Source organism: Gymnodraco acuticeps, unplaced genomic scaffold (assembly GCF_902827175.1).
Source record: "Gymnodraco acuticeps unplaced genomic scaffold, fGymAcu1.1, whole genome shotgun sequence".
NCBI lineage: Eukaryota > Metazoa > Chordata > Actinopteri > Perciformes > Bathydraconidae > Gymnodraco > Gymnodraco acuticeps.
Window position 1 is genome coordinate 349,431 of NW_022990027.1, and position 21,488 is coordinate 370,918.

Below are 21,488 nucleotides of genomic sequence, written 5' to 3' on the forward strand. Positions count from 1 at the left end.
AGCTTACTAATATTCCACATTTCAAGTGTTTACATTGCTTTTCTGAGTCCATTCACTGGCTTGTAATGATCTGCATCCACCAAACACTTTTTGCTGCTTTTTACTACAATACAAAAAAGGTGTCTTTCACAGACACACAGATCTATCTTTCCTAAGCAATTCATTATAAGAGGATAAATCCCTCTTGCGCCTACTTCGCCCTCCCTCCCTCATCTGTAGTAACAGCAGAGCTATTAATCCAAATGTTGCTTCTTCTTTTTTTAAGTTCGCTAAGTCACAGGTTTATCCCTGCAGTTTGCCATTGTGTTGCTCTGAGAGCCTTGAGTTAATTACTATGATTTAGTGATGAGAGCTGAACGGAGATGTTGTCATTACATTACCACTCACTGCCAGAACCCGACCGTGGTTTCCAGGGAAACTGGAAAATGTGAAGCTTTTCAATAGAGGCAGCCCGAGCTTAAAGAGCGAGGATTGCCTAAGATAGATTCTTCTGGAGACAAACCTGGAGCCACTGCAAACACTATCAATCAACAGGGGAGAAGCACAGACAGATGTGCGGCTCGATCAGCGCTGAGATTTTGTGATTTTACCCAGATGTGAGGGAGAGTGATGGAGAGACTTCAGTCTGACTTGGACTGCTGAGGTATGTTTGTCACTCGTCGTGATGTCCTGCAATTTGTTTTAATCCTGTTAGTCTTCATAGTTTACAAAAATAATAAATGCTCTGGATTCCTGTGCATGTCTTTATTGCTTTTATTATATTTCAGGTTAAAAATGAACTTAAATATGAGCTATCTTGTGAGGTTTTAAAGGTAGAAAGACACAGTCTGATATATCATCCAACTGTAAAATGTTCAAAAGAATATCTAACATATTAAATGCTGTTTATTAATAGTAAATATTCCACTACAGTGTCTAATACAAATAAACCATGTGAATTATTTCATCGAACGCTAGCAATCATGTAACTTCTTTTTTAGTTTTCATACTTGACATGACTTGACATTTTGCATGACGAAATATTTTTCTTAAGAAAAACAAATCCTTCATTTTGTCCTCCACTTGTTGTTATAGTTAAAAACAAATCTTACTGTGTGTGCTGTGTTGTGCTCCGCAGGTGCTTCCACCACTAATGCAGAGACAAATGGGAAGTCTGAAGGAGGAGATGAGAGGTCTCAGAGAGGACCAGAAGCCGTGCGAGAAGACGGAGGATGGAGAGCGTCCAGGCGGCTCAGATGGCGGCACTGAGCCTGGGGGACCTCAGACAAACATGAGTAAAGAGTCAACAACTCATCAGCCAAAACTTCCCATGAATGAAAGAAACGTTGAGGAGAGAGACACGAATGCCAAATCCAAAGATCAAGAGCTTTCAGATGGAGGTGTTGTCAAAGACTCGATGCAGACGAACGCCATCCCTCTGACACAACAGCCTGAAGATGATAAAACAACAACTGAACATAACAACACGACAATCTCTCAGAAGTTCCAAAGTGCTGGAGGTGGGGGGATTCAGGAGGAGACATCTAAGGATCAGAACGTGGGTCCTGACAGAGAAAAGGTGGCAGATATTGAGAATATATCGGTGCCTGTGCCAGTGACTCCGGGCCCTTCAGACCCTCGCTCCCCCGCTCCCCCCGGCCAGCAGCACATGCGCACACAGGTCAGCCTGGAGGTGGTCCAGTGCCGCTCCGCAGCCACCAGCCCCATGACCCCCCCTGAGGACGGCCAGTCCTTCTTCTTCCCCAGCTCCTTTGGGAAGCTGGGAGCTGTGGGCGCTGAGCTTAAGGTGGGACAGCTGGTAGAGTTGTGCTCTGTGGCCACATCCCCCATGACCCCAAAGACGCCCTCCACCACGGCTTTTCCAGAGCTGATCGGGAGGGAGACGGTGCAGAAAGATCAGAACGAGAAGGTGCAAAGGGAGAGTGGCCAAGAGTGTTTCCCCACGACACAAAGTCTGGAAGAGGCTGAGTCAGAGATAACTGGAGCTCTGCAGGAGCAGAGAGAGAGCGCCGGGTTGTCGGTTTCACAAGTAACTATGGAGGATTGTAAACAGCAGTGTAAACAGCAGAGGATGGGAAGTATGGATCAAGACATTACAATCCTGGTGACCCACTATGGCAACAATGAGGGGGAAGAGGAGGAGAAGGCCGAATCATCTTGTTATCCCATTGAGACAGAGATGGTCAAAATAGACGAATTTGAGGAAGAGCGAGAAAACAACGGTGATTTAAAGGGTCAACAAAAGCAAATGGAAGAAACCTGCGTTACTGCATGCGTAGTTCCAAAAACAGACGTGACAGCTGAACATTCAGAGGTGGAGGAAAACAAAGGTGCATGTGGAGAGTTGAGAGGAGAGACAAAGCCTCCTGTCCCTGAATCTCCTGCTCCCTTCGGCCGCCACAACATCCGCACCCAGGTCAGCCTGGAGGTGGTGCAGTGCCAGTCTGTGGCCACCAGCCCCATGACCCCTCCTGAAGGGGACCAGGCCTTCTTCTTCCCTAGCTCTTTGGGGAAGAGTGAAGGTGTAGGCACCGGGACTGAAGAGGCGGAGCTCCGTCAGCCGGTGGAGTATCGCTCCGTGGCCACAGCACCTATGACCCCCAGAACACCGACCACCATGAGCTTTCCTGAGATCAGGAAGGATGCAAGCGTTGAGAAGAGAGTGGAGGTCAAAGTGGAGGTGGAGGTGGAGGACAAAAAGGAGGTGGTGGTCAAAGAGGAGGTGGTGGTGGTGGAGGACAAAAAGAAGGTGGTGGTGGAGGACAAAAATAAGGTGGTGGTGGAGGACAAAAAGGAGGTGGTGGTGGTGGAGGTCAAAGAGGAGGTGGAGGACAAAAAAGAGGATAAAGTAAGCGCAGAGAAACAGGTGGAGGCAGCTGAAGTGGACACAAAGGAGGTGGTGGTGGTCAAAGAGGAGGTGGTGGTGGTGGTGGTGGAGGACAAAGTGGAGGTGGAGGTGGTGGTCAAAGAGGAGGTGGTGGTGGTGGAGGACAAAGAGGAGGTGGTGGAGGACAAAAAGGAGGATAAAGTAAGCGCAGAGAAACAGGTGGAGGAAGCTGAAGAGGACACAAAGGAGGTGGTGGTGGTGGTCAAAGAGGTGGTGGTGGTGGTGGTGGTGGTGGAGGACAAAGTGGAGGTGGAGGTGGTGGAGGACAAAGTGGAGGTGGAGGTAGTGGTCAAAGAGGAGGTGGTGGTGGTGGAGGACAAAGTGGAGGTGGAGGTGGAGGTGGTGGTCAAAGAGGAGGTGGTGGTGGTGGAGGACAAAGTGGAGGTGGAGGTGGTGGTCAAAGAGGAGGTGGTGGTGGTGGAGGACAAAGTGGAGGTGGAGGTGGTGGTCAAAGAGGAGGTGGTGGTGGTGGAGGACAAAGTGGAGGTGGAGGTGGAGGTGGAGGTGGAGGTGGAGGTGGAGGTGGAGGTGGTGGTCAAAGAGGAGGTGGAGGACAAAAAGGAGGATAAAGTAAGCACAGAGAAACAGGTGGAGGCAGCTGAAGAGGACACAAAGGAGGAGGAGAATGGTGAAGAGCAAAGTGAGGAGCCGGTGCAGGAGGTGAGCTGGGATGAGAAAGGGATGACGTGGGAGGTGTACGGGGCCGTGGTGGAGGTGGCTGTGCTGGGATCAGCCATCCAGAAACACCTGGAGAAACAGGTGAAGAAGCAGAAGCCCTCCATGCCTCCCCCTCCTCCGCTCAACCCCTCAGCAGTGCCCCTCTCTCCAGAGTCCATCCGGGGGGGATCTGGCTCGGGTTCGGGGTCAGGTTCTGGTTCGGGAAAGGGTCGGGCGGGGAAGAGGGGAGAGCAGGGTGGAGGGGTGAGCCGACGCAGAAGAAACCCCTTCCGCCTGCTGATGGAGAACATGCAGCAGCCACACTGCTGCTCCAGAGCTCACACTGCTGAGTGACACGGGATCCTGAGGAGAAAACAACCTGTGCTGAAAATAAAGCACCATGCACGGTATGCGTCTGTGATACACTGATTTCCATCAACGTGACATTGTCTTGAGAGTGTGACAAGCAAATCAACTCCTACACGAGACAAAGAAGCACAAAAGCATTTAAGACTTGTACCACGGGGCTCTGAGGATCCGCCAGTTCCTTTTTTTGTTCGGAGTTTCCATGTTGGGAGAAATGAGGATGACCTATTTTCCTCCTTTATTGTTTTTCACCCAGATCATTCAATTGTCCACTGAGCCATTTTAGCTGCTGATACTTTTTTGTTTGTTCCTCAGACAATATGAAGCCATGGCAATGCTTCTCTGCTTACAGGCCTAACACAGCTCTGATGGAGATACAGGACAGAAGACAGACACTGACCGTTTCTCAGTGTTATTTATGAATGTGTGGTCAGTAGCCACAGCCTGAGGGCCATTTTGCAGCCATTTTTTTCCTGAATGTATGGAAGTTGAAAAACAATCTCATTTTTGCCTTGATGTGTGGGAGAGAGGCTTTTGTCCGTCTTTAATCTGCTTTTAGATTTGGCTTGCTGCTTTGACTTGTTTGTTTTGTGAAAACTATAAAACTGTACAAATGCCAAGCACAATCGACACCTGATATGAGGGTATTTTTAAACATTGCTACTTAATGTATTTTAACACCGTGTTTAGTGATTCAGTTGTAAACGATGTAATGAAACCTATTTTAAATGTGTTTGAATCCCAGAGGTTGTTACAGTGTCAGTGATGTTCATATGTTACATTCATAAAAGTCCACATTTGGAGAAACTGATTTTATTCAGACTGCACTTTGCACTGCACGTGATACATTCATTTAGATGTCAGTAAACAGAAATATATCTTCAATCCGCTGCTTGTACAAAGTCACACTGCATGAGGTTTTATTCCAGCAGCACGCTTCTTACACTCAAAGCAAACACTGAGACATCGAACAGGCCTTAGGTCTAACCTATGGCTGACGTGCAGTCATATTTCATTAATAATCATACATTGATTTTGTTTATAGCATCAGCTGCAACAAAATGAACATTGTGTATGTTGTTGACATAACGTATAATACAGTTAATTTCAAAGCAATCCTAACGGTTTTTAAACTTTCGCTTAATATATTAACACAAATAAAGTGATTCACATGTGCAACAAGCAATTGTTTTGTTTGCTTTCCCTTTGCTTCTGTCCATTTTTCATTGTCAAGAATGAGAACATTTAATAGGAGGAGTTAGTAGGGAAATACACGTATTTGCGAGGTAAGGTTATTACCTCTCATGGCTTTGTGATAAATGTTAAGCCACAGATTTTCAGGTGATTTATGGCTGTTGTTAAACATTAATACTGGCTGTAGTGGCATTCATTTTAGGATCTAACTCAATCGGAATATTTCCAAATATATCAAAATGTTCTCTTTACTGTTCAGGCAAATGCAATAACCAAACAAAAATCAATGAGATCAATAGTCTATGTGATATTAATGTATGATTTGTAATCCCAGAGAAAACCTCCCACTTGGTTCTCCCTTTGTATCCCTTTGAACTGAATGTTTAAACAAAGCATATTCATCACTTTAGGTGCCATGAATCTAACATCAATAATAAATTACTACTGGTCACAACAGAAGGCTTCTTGAAGTTATAAAGACTTCATCCAACACCATCAGAGTGTTTGACTGGACATTTGGTCAGCCTGATTACACAGAAGCAACACAATGTTCATCTGAGGCCTCTGGTCATTGTTTCCCTCACAGGTCCGTCGTGCTGAACGCGGGGTTAATGAAACCCACGTGAGGTTTGTCGGAGGCTTTCTTCTGGCCCCGCTGGGCCAGCGCAGCACCCAGAGGCTCGATGTACTTCGGTGGCCCGCCATCATCCCACTCCTCCTCTTCCTCCTCCTGGATGCTCTTCTATGGAGGAGCAGACAAGTTTGGAAATTAGACCATATTTTAAAAAAAGTACAAATTAAGATGGAGTTGAAAATGTAAATGCACCATGTTAGATACTTCGTTCATGGAATAGCTGTCGTCCAAAGAGTTGAGGCTGTAGAGGAAAACAGAAGGATGCAGTAATTATTATATCCACTAATAATAATTTCAGAAATATAGTGTTTTTTTTTTCTGTCAAATCTGTGTTACGGTTTTTTGTAAAAGGTCACATGCCAACGTTGGAAAGCCAAAAGCCAGTTCTCCATCACAACATGCTGTTATGAGCACGCTGTGGCAAAATGTTCACCTGGAAACCTTCCCAGTTTTCACCCAGCACTGCCACAGAGCAAGCTTGTGTGTCACTGAGCCCCCACCTTGTGTCGGAGGAAATCACTGCTCCCAACATAAAGGGGGAGACTCAGAGAGGTTCCCTTTACCTGACTTTGTCCACATCTGAGCTGTCCTCGTCCATGTCCAGCACCATGGTGGTATCGATGTTGAGGTTGAGGACGGGATTAGCCCTGTCAGCGAATAATGACACACATGGGAGAACAAATGTGTTATATTTCATGTCAGTTATGTATTGATGTATCTCATTAATGCCTCTGTCTCCTGCTCACCCCTCCATAGTGTACTTGTTGGTCCCGGGCACCACAGCGCCGCTTTTCTGGTTGTTGGAGGTCACCATGGAGGCAGAGTTCATGGCTTTAGCTGCCTTCAGCTTCCTCCTGTAGCTGTTTGTGAAGTGACGCGGTAAGTAGACAGACACAGTCACAATCATGTATGTTTTTAGATCAATGGAAACTTTTGCTGGGATAAACTGTGGTTGATTACTTGCTTCATATGTCCCTAACTTTATTCCAAATGATTTGACTTGTTATCTTACTTTCTGCGAGTGCACATCAGGGAAGTGGTGAGGACAGTCAGCACCACGATGAGGCCGGCCACTATCCCCATCAGGATGTACCTCAGAGGGTCGGTTTCTGCTTCGAGCACTGGAGCCTTCCCCTGGAACATGAGTAAGAAATATGTTTAGTGTATTATTGCCTGTGGACCTATGAGGGATCATTTACTTTTGACTGATCTAGTTTGCGGTTCAAACGGTTCACCTTTGCTCCCGTTAATATGGTTGGTTATCTTGGACATAAAATAAAGTTTAGTGATAAAACAGCACTGTGATAATAAAACTATTTTAACGTGCCAATTTATGCATGTTAACACGGGTCTTTTTTTTTTCTTCTCTTTTTTTTTAATATATTTTTATTTTTCAGTTATAAAATAAACAGACATTGCTCCAGATAACAGAAAAAAACATGTAACAACAAACAACTAAACAAAACATAACGGGGGGGGGGGGGGGGGGATGCAAGGATGACTTCCTAAGACAGCTGATTGTGACATACACAATACATTACACAGGAGATGCCATATTGGCAGGGTCAGATAGGAGAGCTGCGGACAGTGAACCGTAATCCTCCTGTCTCCCCTCAAAATCCACCAGCAGAGAAGCGGCACGCTCCATGTTCAGTAGGTCCAGATACTCCCTCAGCCATGAGTCCCTAGTAAAGCAGGCTGGTTTGCTTTCCTTCCAGTTTAATAGGATGAGTCTTTTTGTGGCTAAACAGCCCAATGTCCAGAGCCGATCGGCAGTCCTTGCAACATTGCCATCTGGCTTGAGCCCCAGTAGGCATGCAATGGGACATGTAGGGAAATTAACTTTTAAAGATTCAGACATGAATGATATTATTTCTGACCAAAGTTTTTTTACCGCTGGGCATTCCCAGAGTAGGTGCAACAATGTACCTCGCTTGCCACATTCATGCCAGCATAGGTCTCTGTGTTTATTGTCCATCTTGGATTTTGTAACAGGGGTGATGTAAGCTCTATTGAGAATTTTGAACTGTATGATCCTGAATCTTACACATTTAGAAGAGAACATAGCTGACCTCCAAATGAAGTTCCATTGCAAAGCAGACAGAGAGATATTCAAGGCATGCTCCCAGGACAGTTGGACAGGAGAATAGGTATTTGGGGCAGCCCTAGATAATAATTTATAAATATTAGAGACCACACCTGATGATAGGATTGCTTTCTTGAGGCGCTGGTCCTCTTCCATACATGAAGCAGGCATGGCTCCCTCCTTACATGTTGTACTAATAATAGATGCTATGTGTGCATATGATAGAAAAGATGAGTCTGAAAGACCATACTGATTTTTGAGTTGTTGAAATGGAAGGGTTTGGTCTCTATCTGTCCAATTGTAGTAATACCAGCTTTCTGCCAGATATTATTACTTAAAGTGCCTCCTCCTGCAGAAAGGCAGGGGTTACTCCAGATAGGGCAAGATGGTAAAGAGAGCCCCTCTATATTGAGTCTCCTGTGTAGTTGCTTTACAGTAGAGCATGAAAAGCGGATGATGGTATGTGGGCAGTACCACATTGATGCCAGAGATATGTTTTGGTTTACAGACATGATGGATTGCTCCAGCCATTGCCAACTGCCTACCGGAGAGACACTTTTGTACGCCCAAGATAATGGATACTTTGCATTGAAGGACAGATAATATTGGAATACATCCGGGACTCCCAAACCTCCCATTGATCTTGGAATGATCAACTTATTATGTGCGATTCTTAGTTATTATTCCAAAGGAACTGAGTGAAGAGGGATTTGATATCTTTAAACCATTTTAGTGGGAATTCAAGAGGGATAGAGGAAATAATATGAGAAAGCCTTGGGAGAACATTAATTTTCAAGGTTTCTGCTCTACCCCATAGAGAAAGTGGTATGGCCATCCATCTGTTGATGTCCTCCTTAATGGACTGGAAAATAGCAGGGCCGTTAAGGCTAAAGATTTTAGAGATAGGAGAGACGATGTTAATTCCCAAATACCTCATTCCATTTGTTTTCCAAATAAAGGCGGTGTCCATTAGGTTGTGCTTATATGTATATGAGTTAAGTGGGATTGCTTCACTCAACACGGGTCATTTAAAGAAATGATCAAATCTTATCATTCATTTTAGCCAATGAGGCTCAATATGTCCTAGTGCTGCTTAATATGTTTTTACTTTAAAAAAGGATTGCCTCAAAACTGTCCTGTAGCAAACATTTTTAAAAGAAAACATTTTCAAGTCACTTGGAGGTCATGTTGACACAGGGAAGTGTTGTAAATCAAATGTAATCAGTACAACAAGGGGGGAATGTGCTGCAGTTAAAGTAGTAGTACTGATTTGATATCTGGGACTCACTGTCTCGTACAAGAGATCATCTGTTACCGTAAAGTAGTCCCACAATTGTTTTTAGGAGAAGAAATGATGTAAACCTACTCCAAAAATCCACAAGGCTGATTCAATTCAGTTGAAGAAAGCTTAAATGACAGGAAAGAGACCCTTTCATACAAAATAAAAATAAACAATCTAATACTTATACTCACAATGTCCGCCAGGCCAAGCTCTATGAGTATATAAGCGTGGTCAGGATCCGAGATCATTGTCTCCACTTCAGTAGAGGTAAGAGCAGTCCCGTTGGAGTAGACAAAATATGCCACTACGATCGTGTTACCTGAAGCCCTGCGAGGAAAATACAACTCACTTACACCCTTAAAACAAATAAATGAAGTAATACAACTGTTTTAGTCTTCAAATCTAAATTATCTTTGGCTGCATTTATCACCTACAATTACCAGTAAATAATGTATCCTGAACAATATACAGGGACACTTGCACCATCTAGTGGACAACAGTAAGTAGACTTCCTGTCTAAACCAGCCATCATTTATTGTATCCGTTTTCACACTCATCATTTGTTTAGATTCATCTACATGTTAGAGAAAAGGGAGCTTGCCTGGAGGATTCCGGAAAATCAGGCCCGATTCCAGCGATTTCAACCGTAGCCTTGGTGGCAGAAATAAGCGCCCTGGAAACGTACAAAACAGAAAAGGAAAAAAGTACCAGATCAAAAACATTTTAAAATAATAAATATATTCTTGAATGTACTTTTATCAAATTCTAATTTAACTAAAATAAAGGCTACAATGGATAAATGTACCTGATGATTTCATTGAGGTTTTCTTCAACCCTGGCTTGGGATTGTGTAAATTTAAGATTCACTCTATAGGATTCATCAACTGCAAAGATCTGCAAAATAAAGAGAACAGGAGACACAGGATGTCTATCTGTCTGGTGTATTTATTTAGGAAAATCCAGCTGCATAATTTGAGTCACTCACCTCCAGTACGGTGCTGGTGGACAGTTTTCCGCTGTCAGTTGCACTCACGCTGACCAAATACCTCCCTTTCAGTGATGTATCAAGCCCCTCGGTGGTTCTGTGGAAAGAGAGGGAAATCAAGGGTACAGCCATGGACAGATTAATAGAAACGGCCCCTTGGCACAGACAATAAAGGACTACCATACTTACACAGGACCATGACGGAGACATGGGGTATTTTAATCTCTTTTAGTGTTTTTACTTGTAATTTGTGTCTCTTTATAGTTGTCTTTATTGTGATTTTTGGAGGCAGTTTTGTCCCAGTTGTAGTTGTTTTGTTGACTATTTTATTAATAATAATAATAATAATAATACATTTTATTTGGGGGGCGCCTTTCATAGCACCCAAGGACACCTTACAGGGCATAGGGTAATATAGGGGAAATTAAAACAGTGGATTTAATGAAATGTCAGCCGGGGTAAAACAAGACTGAAACTGTGGGTTTTCTCTGGAAGTGTTTCCTTGTACGATGTGAGGGTCTAAGGATAGAGGGTGTCGTTTTTCTCATACTGATATTCTGAACAATCTGTGCTGTTGTATTTGCTGTAAAGTCTCTCTACTGTAGGCTATTTTTATTATATGTACAGCACTTTGGCTCGACCAAAAATCATTTATAAATGTGCTATATAAATAAAACTTGATTTGATTTGAAGACAAACAACAGGAAATGGACTACAACATTTACATTTTAAATAATTTTCTATTTTGACAAATTTGCTTTGTGTTTTGTAGTTCTTTTGTGTCTCATTGAGGTTGTTTTCCACATCTTTGTGTTTGTTTTGAGTGTCTTTATAATAATATGAGTGTCTTTGTTTGGAGTTTTGTCTTAGTTTTTTAAGTGTCTTATTTGTTTTGCATCTTTGAATTTATTTTCCAATGTTAAAATGAATGATCAGTTCCAAGAGAGCCAGCAGTCAAATATCAAAGCTACTGAGAAATCCAAACAAACATTTAGAGCAGAATACAATAAGGCAGTATTACGTTGAAAAATGACTTTGTACTTACTGAATAATCCCAACGTAAATGTCCTTTTGCTGTGTAGTGACGGCCTCGAACAGCATCCTCATATCAGTTGTCTTATTGTTGTTGTCTTCAAATTGGACTCTTGTAACTTCAAATTCAACCTGCCTATTTATTAGAGAGTCCCGATCTGTAGCCTGGGAGCAGCAAGAGATCAAAGCAGGAATGTTCAGAGATCACGTCACATATCTCCTTCACAAGCTGAAATCGTGTAAATGTTTCAGTTTTTCATTCATACTCACACTGACTTCTGCTACAGATGTCCCTTTACTTGCACTTTCTGACACCACAACTAAAATCCAGAGAAGGAAAATCAGTGATGAACAATTAAATGCTAACAATACACACAATTCAGCTGAATATTGTATTTGTTTAAAAGAAAAACTAAAGTGTATTTGTTTAAATGACTTTAGGACATCACGAGGTTCAGTTAAAGGGGGCAGAATCCAAGTCAAATCTACTCTAGATAACATTTACTTACAGTCATACATCAAAAATATATACTCACCAAAAACCGAATTTGACAAAATGAATTCTGGAGCATTGTCGTTGATGTCTTCAATTTCGATAACCATTTCTCCTGTTTGATTGAATGAAAATGAAGTTAATTGTATTTCATGCTTTAACGTGATGCTTTTATGCTTTTGTGATCTGTACAACAAACTGACCTGTTGTGACACTGTTGTTCTCTCCTTTCTCTGTGTACTCGTCCACCACCTGAGCTTCAATCACCGCCAGGTCACACTGTTCATAATCCATTGTGGTCTCCGGGTTGACTCTGACTTCGCCTGTTGGATCGAGGATAAACCAGCTGCAGTCAGTCATAGAGCCGTTGCATCTGCATTTGATGGATTCCAGCTCGTAGACCAGTGAGTGGTTCCCATCTTTGTCCTGCGCTGTAAAGCTCCCGACGGCCCCGCTGATGGTGGTGTTCTCCTTCACCTTCACAGGTTCTGACGGCTTGAACTCGGGCCTCTCATCGTTCACGTCCAACACATCCACCTCCACCATCACTTTGGCTTTCACCTGTTCTAGATCTGCTGCCTCTACCTTCAGTTCGTACTGCTTGTGAGTGCTCTCATAGTCAAGCTCAACGTCGAAGTCTACGGTGATGTTTCCCCTGTATCCCCGCTCATCTGCAAAGGTGCGAATGATGAAGCTGCCGAAACCTCCATTAATGATGCTGTAAGAGATGCGGTTGAACTCTGTGGTTTGATCCAAGTCCTCAGCCTGAACAGAGCCCACAAAGGCACCTGATTGAATAGGAAAATGTACATCAAATCCAACCAAACATTTATAAACACTTGTGCTTAGCAAAGTTAATACTGACCTTTTTCTCCTTCTTTGACTGAGAATTTGTAAGAGGGGGCTTTAAACTTTGGTCCGTTGTCATTGACATCCTGGGTTGATCAGAAGAAAACATTGACAGTTATTTTCCTCACCAGGGGTGGCAGCATCAGAAACAACACAGCACCAATACTTTGCTGCGAAAGACTTGCCTCCACATTGATGATGACTGGAACCATGGTGGACAATGGGGGGATACCCTTGTCAGTTGCGGTTACGTTGAGCTCGATCCTCCCGTCCAGGTCCGGATCCAGGGCCTCTCGGTCGAGCTTACCCCTGTTAGTCAGCACACCGGTTTCAGGGTCGATGGTGAAGTTATCACTGTACCTGCTGGGTTCGATTCCAAACACTAATTGGCTGTTTTTTGTATCAGATTCATCTGCATCAGTTGCCTGTCCAAATGAGAAACATTATATGAAATTGTTTACTTGCATACACTATGTTGCCATAACAATATAAACATCCAAACAACACAAGAGGATGTCCATATGTGACTGCTGCACATCTCAGGCAGAAATGAGTGAGGCCGGGCCCTAATGTAGGGTCATAGGGCCTGGCTAGTTTTTTTTTCTTTCAATGTGTTATAAAGGGTTGAAGCTCTATGAGGCGGATCGATTCTTCCACACGACTCAAGAATGGCAAAATATCTTGTTTTATGGACCTTGTGTTGTGCACAGTTTGCAGAATATAACCGTTTAAAATACAAAATAGTTTCCCACTTATTTTTGCACAACTACAGCAAGTCTGGTTACAGGTGTTAAGCAGAACTATTCCATATAGGGGTGGGAATCACCAGGCTCCCCACGATACGATACTATCGAGATACGCCACGATACGATAGTATTGCGATTCTACGATATGCTAAGTATATCACAAATCACATGGGTCATATCCATGTCCGTCTTCCCTTCCTGGTTAAAACATGTGTTTGCAATATGAATAGTTTATGTAAATAACCCAATTTTTGTTATTTGAACCTGAAAAGGAGATGGCATTGTTTTTTTTACTTTCATTGCAATTGTATACATGTCTTAACGTAACTTCCTGTTTTATATACGACCATCTTTCGGAGGGATATGCTACAGTTTATATATATAAAAATTAAAAAATTAAAAAAGTTGATACTTGGCATCCGTGTATTGATACAATATCGCCACGCAAGGTATCGTAAGGTACTATGCTGTATCAATTATTTCCCCCACCCCTAATTCCATATGTGAAAAAAGCTTGTGTGCGGCTCCAGCGGAAGCTACACAAAACTTGGTAAATATCCTCAGAAATGTCAAGCGAGTCAGCATCTGTTGGGACGGAAGACTACAAGTTTATAAATAGTACACATCTGGGAGTGTGAAGTTATAAAAGAGGGGATCTTTTCAGAACTCTGTAGCCCACCCCTTAAAACTCTCTCAAAGATAAAGGCTGAAGGCTTGATTAGCCACTAAGAACATAACACATAACATAATCTATAACCCATCTATAACCACACTGGTGGCGGGTGAGTTGCATTGTGGGTAATGTAGACCCCATGAAGAACGCTTGGAATTAAGAAGACAATGTGTCTCTGGTTTGGTATCACTGATTTAGTTTTTATTTTTATTTTTGTAAACTGTCCCTCGTTGTACTCACAACATGTAATTTAAAGTTCTACGTCGACTGAATGTTTTTTTAAGATCTTTATTTGGTTTCTTAACTCAAAAATAGTTAGCTCGAACTGTAGCCTATAAACATGTTTCCAAATCTATCAACCCTAAAATATGAAACTGTGTCCTCTCTTTTGGCTTTTAAATTGCTTGTTGCAACTGTTATTATTTACCCTCCTGAATTGAACATTCACAATAAAGTATTTTCAATTTTCCCATCAACACAAAATCTGTTGGATTTAGCTCTAAAACTATTCATAAATAAATCAGAATTCCGGTTAATCATAGCATGGATACATAGATAGTAGTATTTACTACTCCCGTATATATATCCCCCACTGTTACCTGTATCTTAAGTTCAAACTTTTGCCCCTCTTTAACAAACTCCTGGTAGGAGTCTCTGTTCATGACTGGGGGGTGGTCGTTGATGTCAGTCAGAGTGATTTCCAGCACTGTGCTGCCGGGCTTGCCGTCTGTGTCTCTGGCCTGCAGAGTGGCTGAATACAGAGATCTGACCTCGCGATCCAACAGAGTCGCGTTTTTCACGGAAACTGCGGCCGTATGTGGATCCACGTCAAAATACAGCAGTCTGAAACACAGTGTGTGCAGTGGTGTTTTCTCAGTTAACATGACAGCAAAAGCTGCATAGTGTCAAATAAATGTGTTTTGGCATACATGCTTTCTGGAAGAAGTTTGTAGGTGATGTTGCCTTCATCCATTGTGTCAGGATCATCTGCCTAGGTTAGAAAAAACCAAACAATGTGTCCTATCCAAGTGTTTTCCACATGCAAGACAGTCTGAGTAAGAATTCAAATTGTAAAGGGCTTACAGTAATGGTGTCCAACACTGTCCCAGCAGGAGAGTGCTCAACCACCTCCAACTTGTACGTGTCCTTTGCGAACATGGGGCTGTTGTCATTGGCGTCCTTGATGTTAATAGTAACTGTAGCCGTGGAACGGAAGGAGGTGTCTTCTTCATCAATGGCAATGACCTGCACCACAACACAAGCATGGGAAACAGCTTAGTTAACTTAATTAACTGCTTCAATAATCACGAATACGATATGAACCAAAAGATGACAGATATATATTATTATATATTATTATTAGAGACTCATGCTGTTTTCAATTGTCCTTACAGTTAGAACAATTGTCAGTATTTTTTCATAATCCAGGTTTTGGGGCTGCTTGACCAGAAGCTGAACGATGCTGTCCGATGCGGTAGACTGAGGCTCCACTGAAAACACGTCACTGTTGAATCCCTCCAGGGTTAGTTTCATTTTTTTTATCTGCAAAAAAAGCCAAAAAGATTATTTATACATGATCATTTTTTCCTCTATTGAAAAGGAAAACTTCATGTTTTGGTTAAAGAAAGTCCCGTGTTTTTGGTAACTCTTCTGCTCACCTTATCCAGATCTTTTACTGTCATGTTGATGAAAACAGCGCCCAACGAGTGCTCAACCACATCTCCTGTAAAGTCACTCGCAATGACGCAAGAGCGCTCGTCTGCTGTGTCTCCACACTTGTAAAACTTTGGCGGGTTATCATTTTTGTCGATTATGTTGATCTGTACATCTGTTGTGGTGCTGGCTCGGACTCCGTGGATGTTTTCTTTAGACTCAGTAGCCTAAAACATTACAAAATACAATATAACAATGTAGGGAGGCAGTATTTATTTTTGATAATCACGTCATTCCAGAAAGAGGGTGTTTATATTGGCGGTTCTACTAATGAAGAATTGCATGCACGTCCCTTTGAGAACGATAGAGGCCTGTGGGAAAAGTAGCTTTTTCCAACATTGTAATAAAAACTAGCTACATTGAAATGTAACCCAATAAAGGAAGACAAACCTATCAAAAAGTGAGTCTGAAAATATCTGCCACTGGGAATCACTTCAGAGATTGAGAGAAAATGTTGCTAATAGTTTAGCCTTCTGCTAACATTAGACATTAGCTAGTCATCGCCAGTTAAGGAGCTGGCAAATCCAAAGTAGCATTAGGTCTCTATCCCTTACCCTTCGGAAATATATGACTAGAACTACCTCTGTTTTGAATATATTCTCTATTTTAGTTGCACTTGATTTTTTGTTTTGCTTCTTTTTTTTCAAATGGGATCAGCCCAGATGGTTAAAGTCCAGGAATGACCTCATCGTAGCCCATAATCTGTTATCTAACAAAATATGAACAATACCTTGTTAGCATGTTACCTCTTGTTTGTTGTATCCTTTCACAAATACAAATGTTTATAGTTTAACGTGGAAGGTTGAACGAGTACAGTAGGTACAGGTGTCATATTACGTATGCACCCAAGAGCGGTATGAATATTTTCAACTCACTCTCTGCAAACTGTTGAAGTGTTTATATGTTATTTAGAGTAATTACTCAAACTACAGGGAGGGAAATAAACATATACAAGACATAGACAAAGTTAACGTCCATACAGAGGAGGAAATTGATGTATGACTTTAAACATGTTTACCTTTACAGTCAGGGTAACAGTGTCACCAATCTCTTCTCTGTCAATATCCGACAACACAGATATGTTGCCATCAATTTGTGAGATTTTGAACAGGCCCACTGCTGCTGTGGAACCTGTCAAACAATGTAGGAAAAAAATGTCTTTCTCATTCACTTAGTGAAAACAAACACATTATAACCAAGTTGACAAGGGTCACCTTCAATGCTGAAGAGTAAATTATCATTTACTCCTGTGTCCTGGTCCATGGCCGTTACTCTAAACACATAAGTGTCCTGGCAAAGAACAAAAAAAGAAAACATTTACACAAAACTCAAAGTATGCTTTAGATGTTTACAGCAAATCACAATGTGCAGTACATTTGGGGCCATTGAAACATATATACATTATACATATATACAGTAGAGCCTGCACAGAGACAAGGAAAACATCCTAATTTACAACAGAATAAGAAGCTTAAGTCAGACAAATAATTGGAAAATGTGTAATAACTGAATGACTGTATGCACTCAAATGACATTGAGCAAGTTATTCTTATTTTACTGAAATGCATCAGCACTCACCAAGACAGCGTTTTCTTCCACTTTCCCCACGTAGGGCAGACCAATGAACTGTGGGTCCAGGTCTGGGACGTCCACAACCGTGACGAAGGAAAAAACAACGCTTGAGAAGTAGTTTTTAATTGGCCTATAATGACAGGCACCTCCACCATCCTGTTACAGAGCACACAGGAGTTTACATTAAAAAAAGAAATTCCAACTTGTTTCCTTTTTGTTATAGCACAATACAAATTATAGAATAGTAAAGTGGTAAAACCAGTAAGAATGAATGAAATAATGAAATTGGGTGTTCAATAACCATAACCATTCTCTACTGTATTAATATAGATTATATTTTGGGAAATAACTAATGACATTTCAAGTCTAGTGAAGAATATTGGCACCCCACTCACGCAAGAAAGCAAATAAAATACATTCGTTAAAATCACACACTATTTATTGGGTGGTACTTACAGTTGCGTTAATCTTCAACCGATAGAAAGTACTCAGTGCAGTGTAATTCAGACTTCCCTGTAATCTGACTTCGCCAGTTGTGGCTACAATGCTGAAAAGACTGGATCCAGCACTTGGAGTAACCTAGAAAAAACAGTGTAAATTAAGCTTTGATAAAGTAAAGGAACATCACAGTATGCTATTTATCTTTTGCAAAAGAAGCTTACTTCATCAATGCTGTAAGTAATAACCCCAGCGCTTGAGGTGTCTGCATCAGTGGCCTCCGCCTTGAACAAAGATGCACCTATGGCGGTATTCTGATTAATTGGACAGGAATAAAAAGACAGGCAAAAAAGAAAAATTAAACTAACTGATGTCTCTCATGTAGGACATTTATGTAATTTAAAAAATAAGAAGATCATTTGTAATATATAAATATATGCTTAACTTACTTCGTTGACATCAATGTCATATGAAGGCTCCTGGAATATTGGTTTGTTGTCGTTGGCCTCCTCTATTATTAGAGTTACATCTTTCTGTGTCTGAAATACATTGCATGGTGTACTCTTAAAGTATGATGAACACACTTAAATGAAATGGTTGATTAAAACTTAATGAAATGTCACTTACTCCAGTTTGACCATCATAGACATAAACTCCAAGCGTCATATAATTAGAAGCCTTGAATAAAAACAATTAAACACAGATGAATACAAATATATACCATGTCAAAATGCTAAACATTAAAGTGTCTCTTCTTCCACCACACCTCTCTATCTAGGTTCCTTTCTATGGATACAACCCCAGTGGTTCTGTTAACTGTGAAGTAGGCAGCATTGGGCCCATTGATTTCATAAGTCAGTGTGTCACCTTCCAGGTCTGTGGCTAATATAGTGAACGCGGGATGATCTATGAAAAGAAAACATCAGTGGAACATAGATTAATGTGTTCAGGCTAAGTCATTTAAAAATATATATATATTTCACACCCACATGCCACACACACACACACACACACACACACACATACCTTTGGGGATGTCTTCACATATTGAAAAGACTCCAGGTTCAACTGAAGGACTGGTATTTGCTGTAGAGAAGACAGTATAAGCAGAATGTTAAGTAGTGATAATTATAACGTAATGACAAAATTCACTGAATACTCACCATCTATTAAGCCGATGAAGCACATCAGTAATACACTTCCTGTAATGCCCTCCATGTCTGCAAATGAAAAGAAAGAACAACCAAATAAGTAGGGCGCTTTTCTTTAACAATTATTTAATAATGAAATTAGTCAATCGACAGAAAATGAGTTGGCAACTAGTTTGATAAATGATTAATAATCAAGTTACAAGAAGAGTCTGCTGTTATGCTAGTGGTCCTGTGGGGTTGTCCTTATATATTTAGCGCTTAGAGCTAAATCCAATATTGTTGGCATGCTGACATGTTATTATTCAGATTGCATAATGTTAAGCATGTTTACCATTATAATGTAATGTGTTAATAGGACGATGCTTATTAGCACTACTATTGCCAAGAATGATGGGAATGCCATTAGTCTGTTATGTATGTTATTTGACAAAGAAGAAAAATCGACCCCAACCATTGAATAAAAGACACGCAAATCAGGTTTCTAATTTGTTGGAGCACACCGAAGGAGCACACCGATGTATGTAGGCTTCATTCTCTGACAACCAATAATGTCTGAGCCGAGTTTCAAGGCAGAATCTGGATTATTATTAAAAAGGTTTCACATTCAAAGAATTTGCTTTGGTGTATGAAACAATGAACATAAATATATAATAGAAAACATTACAATAACAAAAGTATAATATTCAAACATATGTGGAGTAACTGTCTTACATGCAACAGCAGTTTCAGTGTAAAATAGTCATTACTATTAAATAGTTGTTACATTGAGTAGATAAATAAGAGAAGACAGGCTGGACCAAAGTGGAGCCATCGGAAAAATAAAGATTCACTTCTCAAATTCGGGCCTTTGTTGCTGTTCTTTGATTAGTATCACTGTTCATTCAGTTACACAATATTTGAATAAAAACAATAAAACTAATCGTCCATCTTATCTAGACAATTTATGGTAATATATGTGCCCTTTGATAACTAAACACTGTCTTTCTTTTGGTAAAACACCAAAATTCTTTAATTTATTTAACATAAATGATTAAACCAGATATATATGTTTTGCAGCTGGACAAAAGGCAGAATAGGTTCCTGCCTTGTGTTGAAATCGATCAGCATTTAGTATCTGGTCACACTCAAGAAAAATTATAACTGAGTGAAGTGTCGTAACATGTTAGAACGTTTCTTTACAGAAAGAGCAGCGTCAACTTTCTTCCCTTTTTAATTATTGATCTAGTTAGGGTAAGATCTGCTTTATGGGAAATGATCAAAATGTGGGCACATCATGTTTTCTACTGTTAGCAAGAAGAATTACAGTAGAATATGAATCATCTGAATAAAGCATGAGCAACAAGGAAGCAGAAGCCCGTCACTACATTGAGTTGAAGCTAGAGCAACCAATGACAAGTAGGCCATTTTACAGAATGCCCCTCGGTCTGATTTTACATTAGTGATTCAGTTGGAACATTTAAAGTTAACCTATATTTAAGGCATGATCTAATTTCAGGATTTAAGGAAGCCTTAGTTTATGTTAATGAGTATTTGTGTGATTGATAAAGGCTACCTTAGTCAAAATACTCTAGTTTAACTACTTCATGTAAAGAAAGAAAATAGTATTTAATCTTTAATCTGAATTTTTGGTAGATTTTGAATGTTATGATCAATTAAATATTCGGAGTATAAATGAGATTAAACTGATTTTAATGTTGAAATCCAAGAGGATTCATGTTGACCATTTGTCCATTCTTCTGAGAATTGTGTCATGTGAATATGTATCTTTCAAAGACGATAAAAGGCTAATATGTGCCCCACTGTTACAGGATGATACGATATCTACGGACAACACAGATGTCCTTTCATCATTTATTTGAACAACAGTCACCATAATATCCTAACTAAAACATAACCCTAACATCTAACAAGTAATTTAAAAAGCAGCAGACAGACTCACCGGATGGCGTTCCCAGAGGAGCTTCTCCTTCACTGACGTCTATGAGACCTTTGGCTCTCGTTCCTCCTAGTGATTATCGCCTTGTAGTTGTAAACATAAATGATTAACACGAACAAGGAGTGCACAGCCAATAAAGCAGCCCTAAACCTCCCGTCCCTCTATGTTTGTCAAAACTCAGAAACGTTGTACAGAAGTGAATGAGATGAAAATATCCACCTGTTGTTCTCACACATGGATATATTATGGCTAAAAGCCTGGGTATTACTGAGAGACGGGACCCTCATTGGCTGGCCTGGCCTAGCATGGCATGGCATGGTGCCACACTGGGTCAACGGTGTCCATACCAGCACCCAGGGGCTCCTTTGTTTGATTCTGTTGACATGGCAACAACGTGTCTCATCAGAACCAATCAGTGGGCCGGTGCCTTTTTGAGAAAGTACAGACCCATGTTCCTCCCTAATGAGCTCTTCCCATTAAACTCCCCCTCTTAGCCTGTGTCATTACACAAAAGACTATCTTCTGTTCTACCCACTGGATTCATTCGTGATCAGAAATGTGCCTCAACAGAAGCAGCGACACACCTTTCTAATGTGACAGAAAAAAAAAATGTTTCAGTGTTTTTATTCATATTGGTATTACATGTGATTGATTACATTATCAAATACAAAAAGCAATCTATTAACAGCCCTTTTGAACAAATGTGTAATTAGATTATAACTATTATGTGTTTTAGTTGATTCATTACATCTGTACAATATGTTCATTTTAAAACCTTTTTTCTCTTGAAAACC

The 21,488-nt window shown here is 40.9% G+C and overlaps 2 protein-coding genes across 3 annotated transcripts; one reads left to right on the forward strand and one right to left on the reverse strand.

Annotated features, from left to right (window-relative positions):
* Window positions 1-302: 302 nt before the first annotated feature.
* On the forward strand, window positions 303-3,898 carry LOC117545229 (neurofilament heavy polypeptide-like). The gene is made up of 4 exons (XM_034214949.1): window positions 303-643; window positions 1,118-2,932; window positions 3,215-3,346; window positions 3,434-3,898. Exons 2-4 carry the CDS (start codon window positions 1,133-1,135, stop codon window positions 3,896-3,898), a joined length of 2,397 nt encoding a protein of 798 aa, XP_034070840.1. The 5' UTR covers window positions 303-643; window positions 1,118-1,132.
* A 1,476-nt stretch (window positions 3,899-5,374) lies between these two features.
* cdhr2 (cadherin related family member 2) lies at window positions 5,375-21,021 on the reverse strand. 2 transcript variants are annotated; one of them, XM_034214982.1, is made up of 32 exons: window positions 20,914-20,942; window positions 20,698-20,777; window positions 18,771-18,827; window positions 18,634-18,693; window positions 18,374-18,513; window positions 18,235-18,285; window positions 18,057-18,146; window positions 17,832-17,921; window positions 17,626-17,748; window positions 17,176-17,325; window positions 16,812-16,887; window positions 16,616-16,728; window positions 15,543-15,764; window positions 15,277-15,426; window positions 14,968-15,129; window positions 14,814-14,875; window positions 14,484-14,727; window positions 12,651-12,890; window positions 12,482-12,551; window positions 11,820-12,404; window positions 11,660-11,731; window positions 11,394-11,443; window positions 11,137-11,288; window positions 10,092-10,188; window positions 9,912-10,000; window positions 9,708-9,779; window positions 9,298-9,433; window positions 6,751-6,872; window positions 6,485-6,598; window positions 6,302-6,385; window positions 5,931-5,979; window positions 5,375-5,846 (listed from the first exon to the last, which is right to left on the reverse strand). In XM_034214982.1, the coding sequence occupies exons 3-32, from the start codon at window positions 18,823-18,825 to the stop codon at window positions 5,685-5,687; spliced, it is 3,882 nt and encodes a 1,293-aa protein (XP_034070873.1). In that variant the 5' UTR covers window positions 18,826-18,827; window positions 20,698-20,777; window positions 20,914-20,942; the 3' UTR covers window positions 5,375-5,684. The 2 variants fall into 2 exon arrangements, with proteins under 2 accessions (XP_034070873.1, XP_034070872.1); XM_034214981.1 differs by having other exon boundaries at window positions 20,698-21,021.
* Between the last annotated feature and the right edge of the window lie 467 nt (window positions 21,022-21,488).

What these genes read in the sequence shown, in the direction of transcription:
- LOC117545229 (XM_034214949.1), top strand. Translation starts at nt 1,133, where the DNA reads ATGCAGAGACAAATGGGAAGTCTGAAGGAGGAGATGAGAGGTCTCAGA. An exon ending in AGGAGGTGGTGGTGGTGGTG is followed by an intron (nt 2,933 to 3,214) that starts GTGGAGGACAAA and finishes GACAAAGTGGAG; the next exon opens with GTGGAGGTGGAGGTGGTGGT. An exon ending in AGGTGGTGGTCAAAGAGGAG is followed by an intron (nt 3,347 to 3,433) that starts GTGGTGGTGGTG and finishes GTCAAAGAGGAG; the next exon opens with GTGGAGGACAAAAAGGAGGA.
- cdhr2 (XM_034214981.1), bottom strand. Translation starts at nt 18,825, where the DNA reads ATGGAGGGCATTACAGGAAGTGTATTACTGATGTGCTTCATCGGCTTA. An exon ending in ATGTGAAGACATCCCCAAAG is followed by an intron (nt 18,514 to 18,633) that starts GTATGTGTGTGT and finishes TTCTTTTCATAG; the next exon opens with ATCATCCCGCGTTCACTATA. An exon ending in GAACAACAGTGTCACAACAG is followed by an intron (nt 11,732 to 11,819) that starts GTCAGTTTGTTG and finishes TCAATCAAACAG; the next exon opens with GAGAAATGGTTATCGAAATT.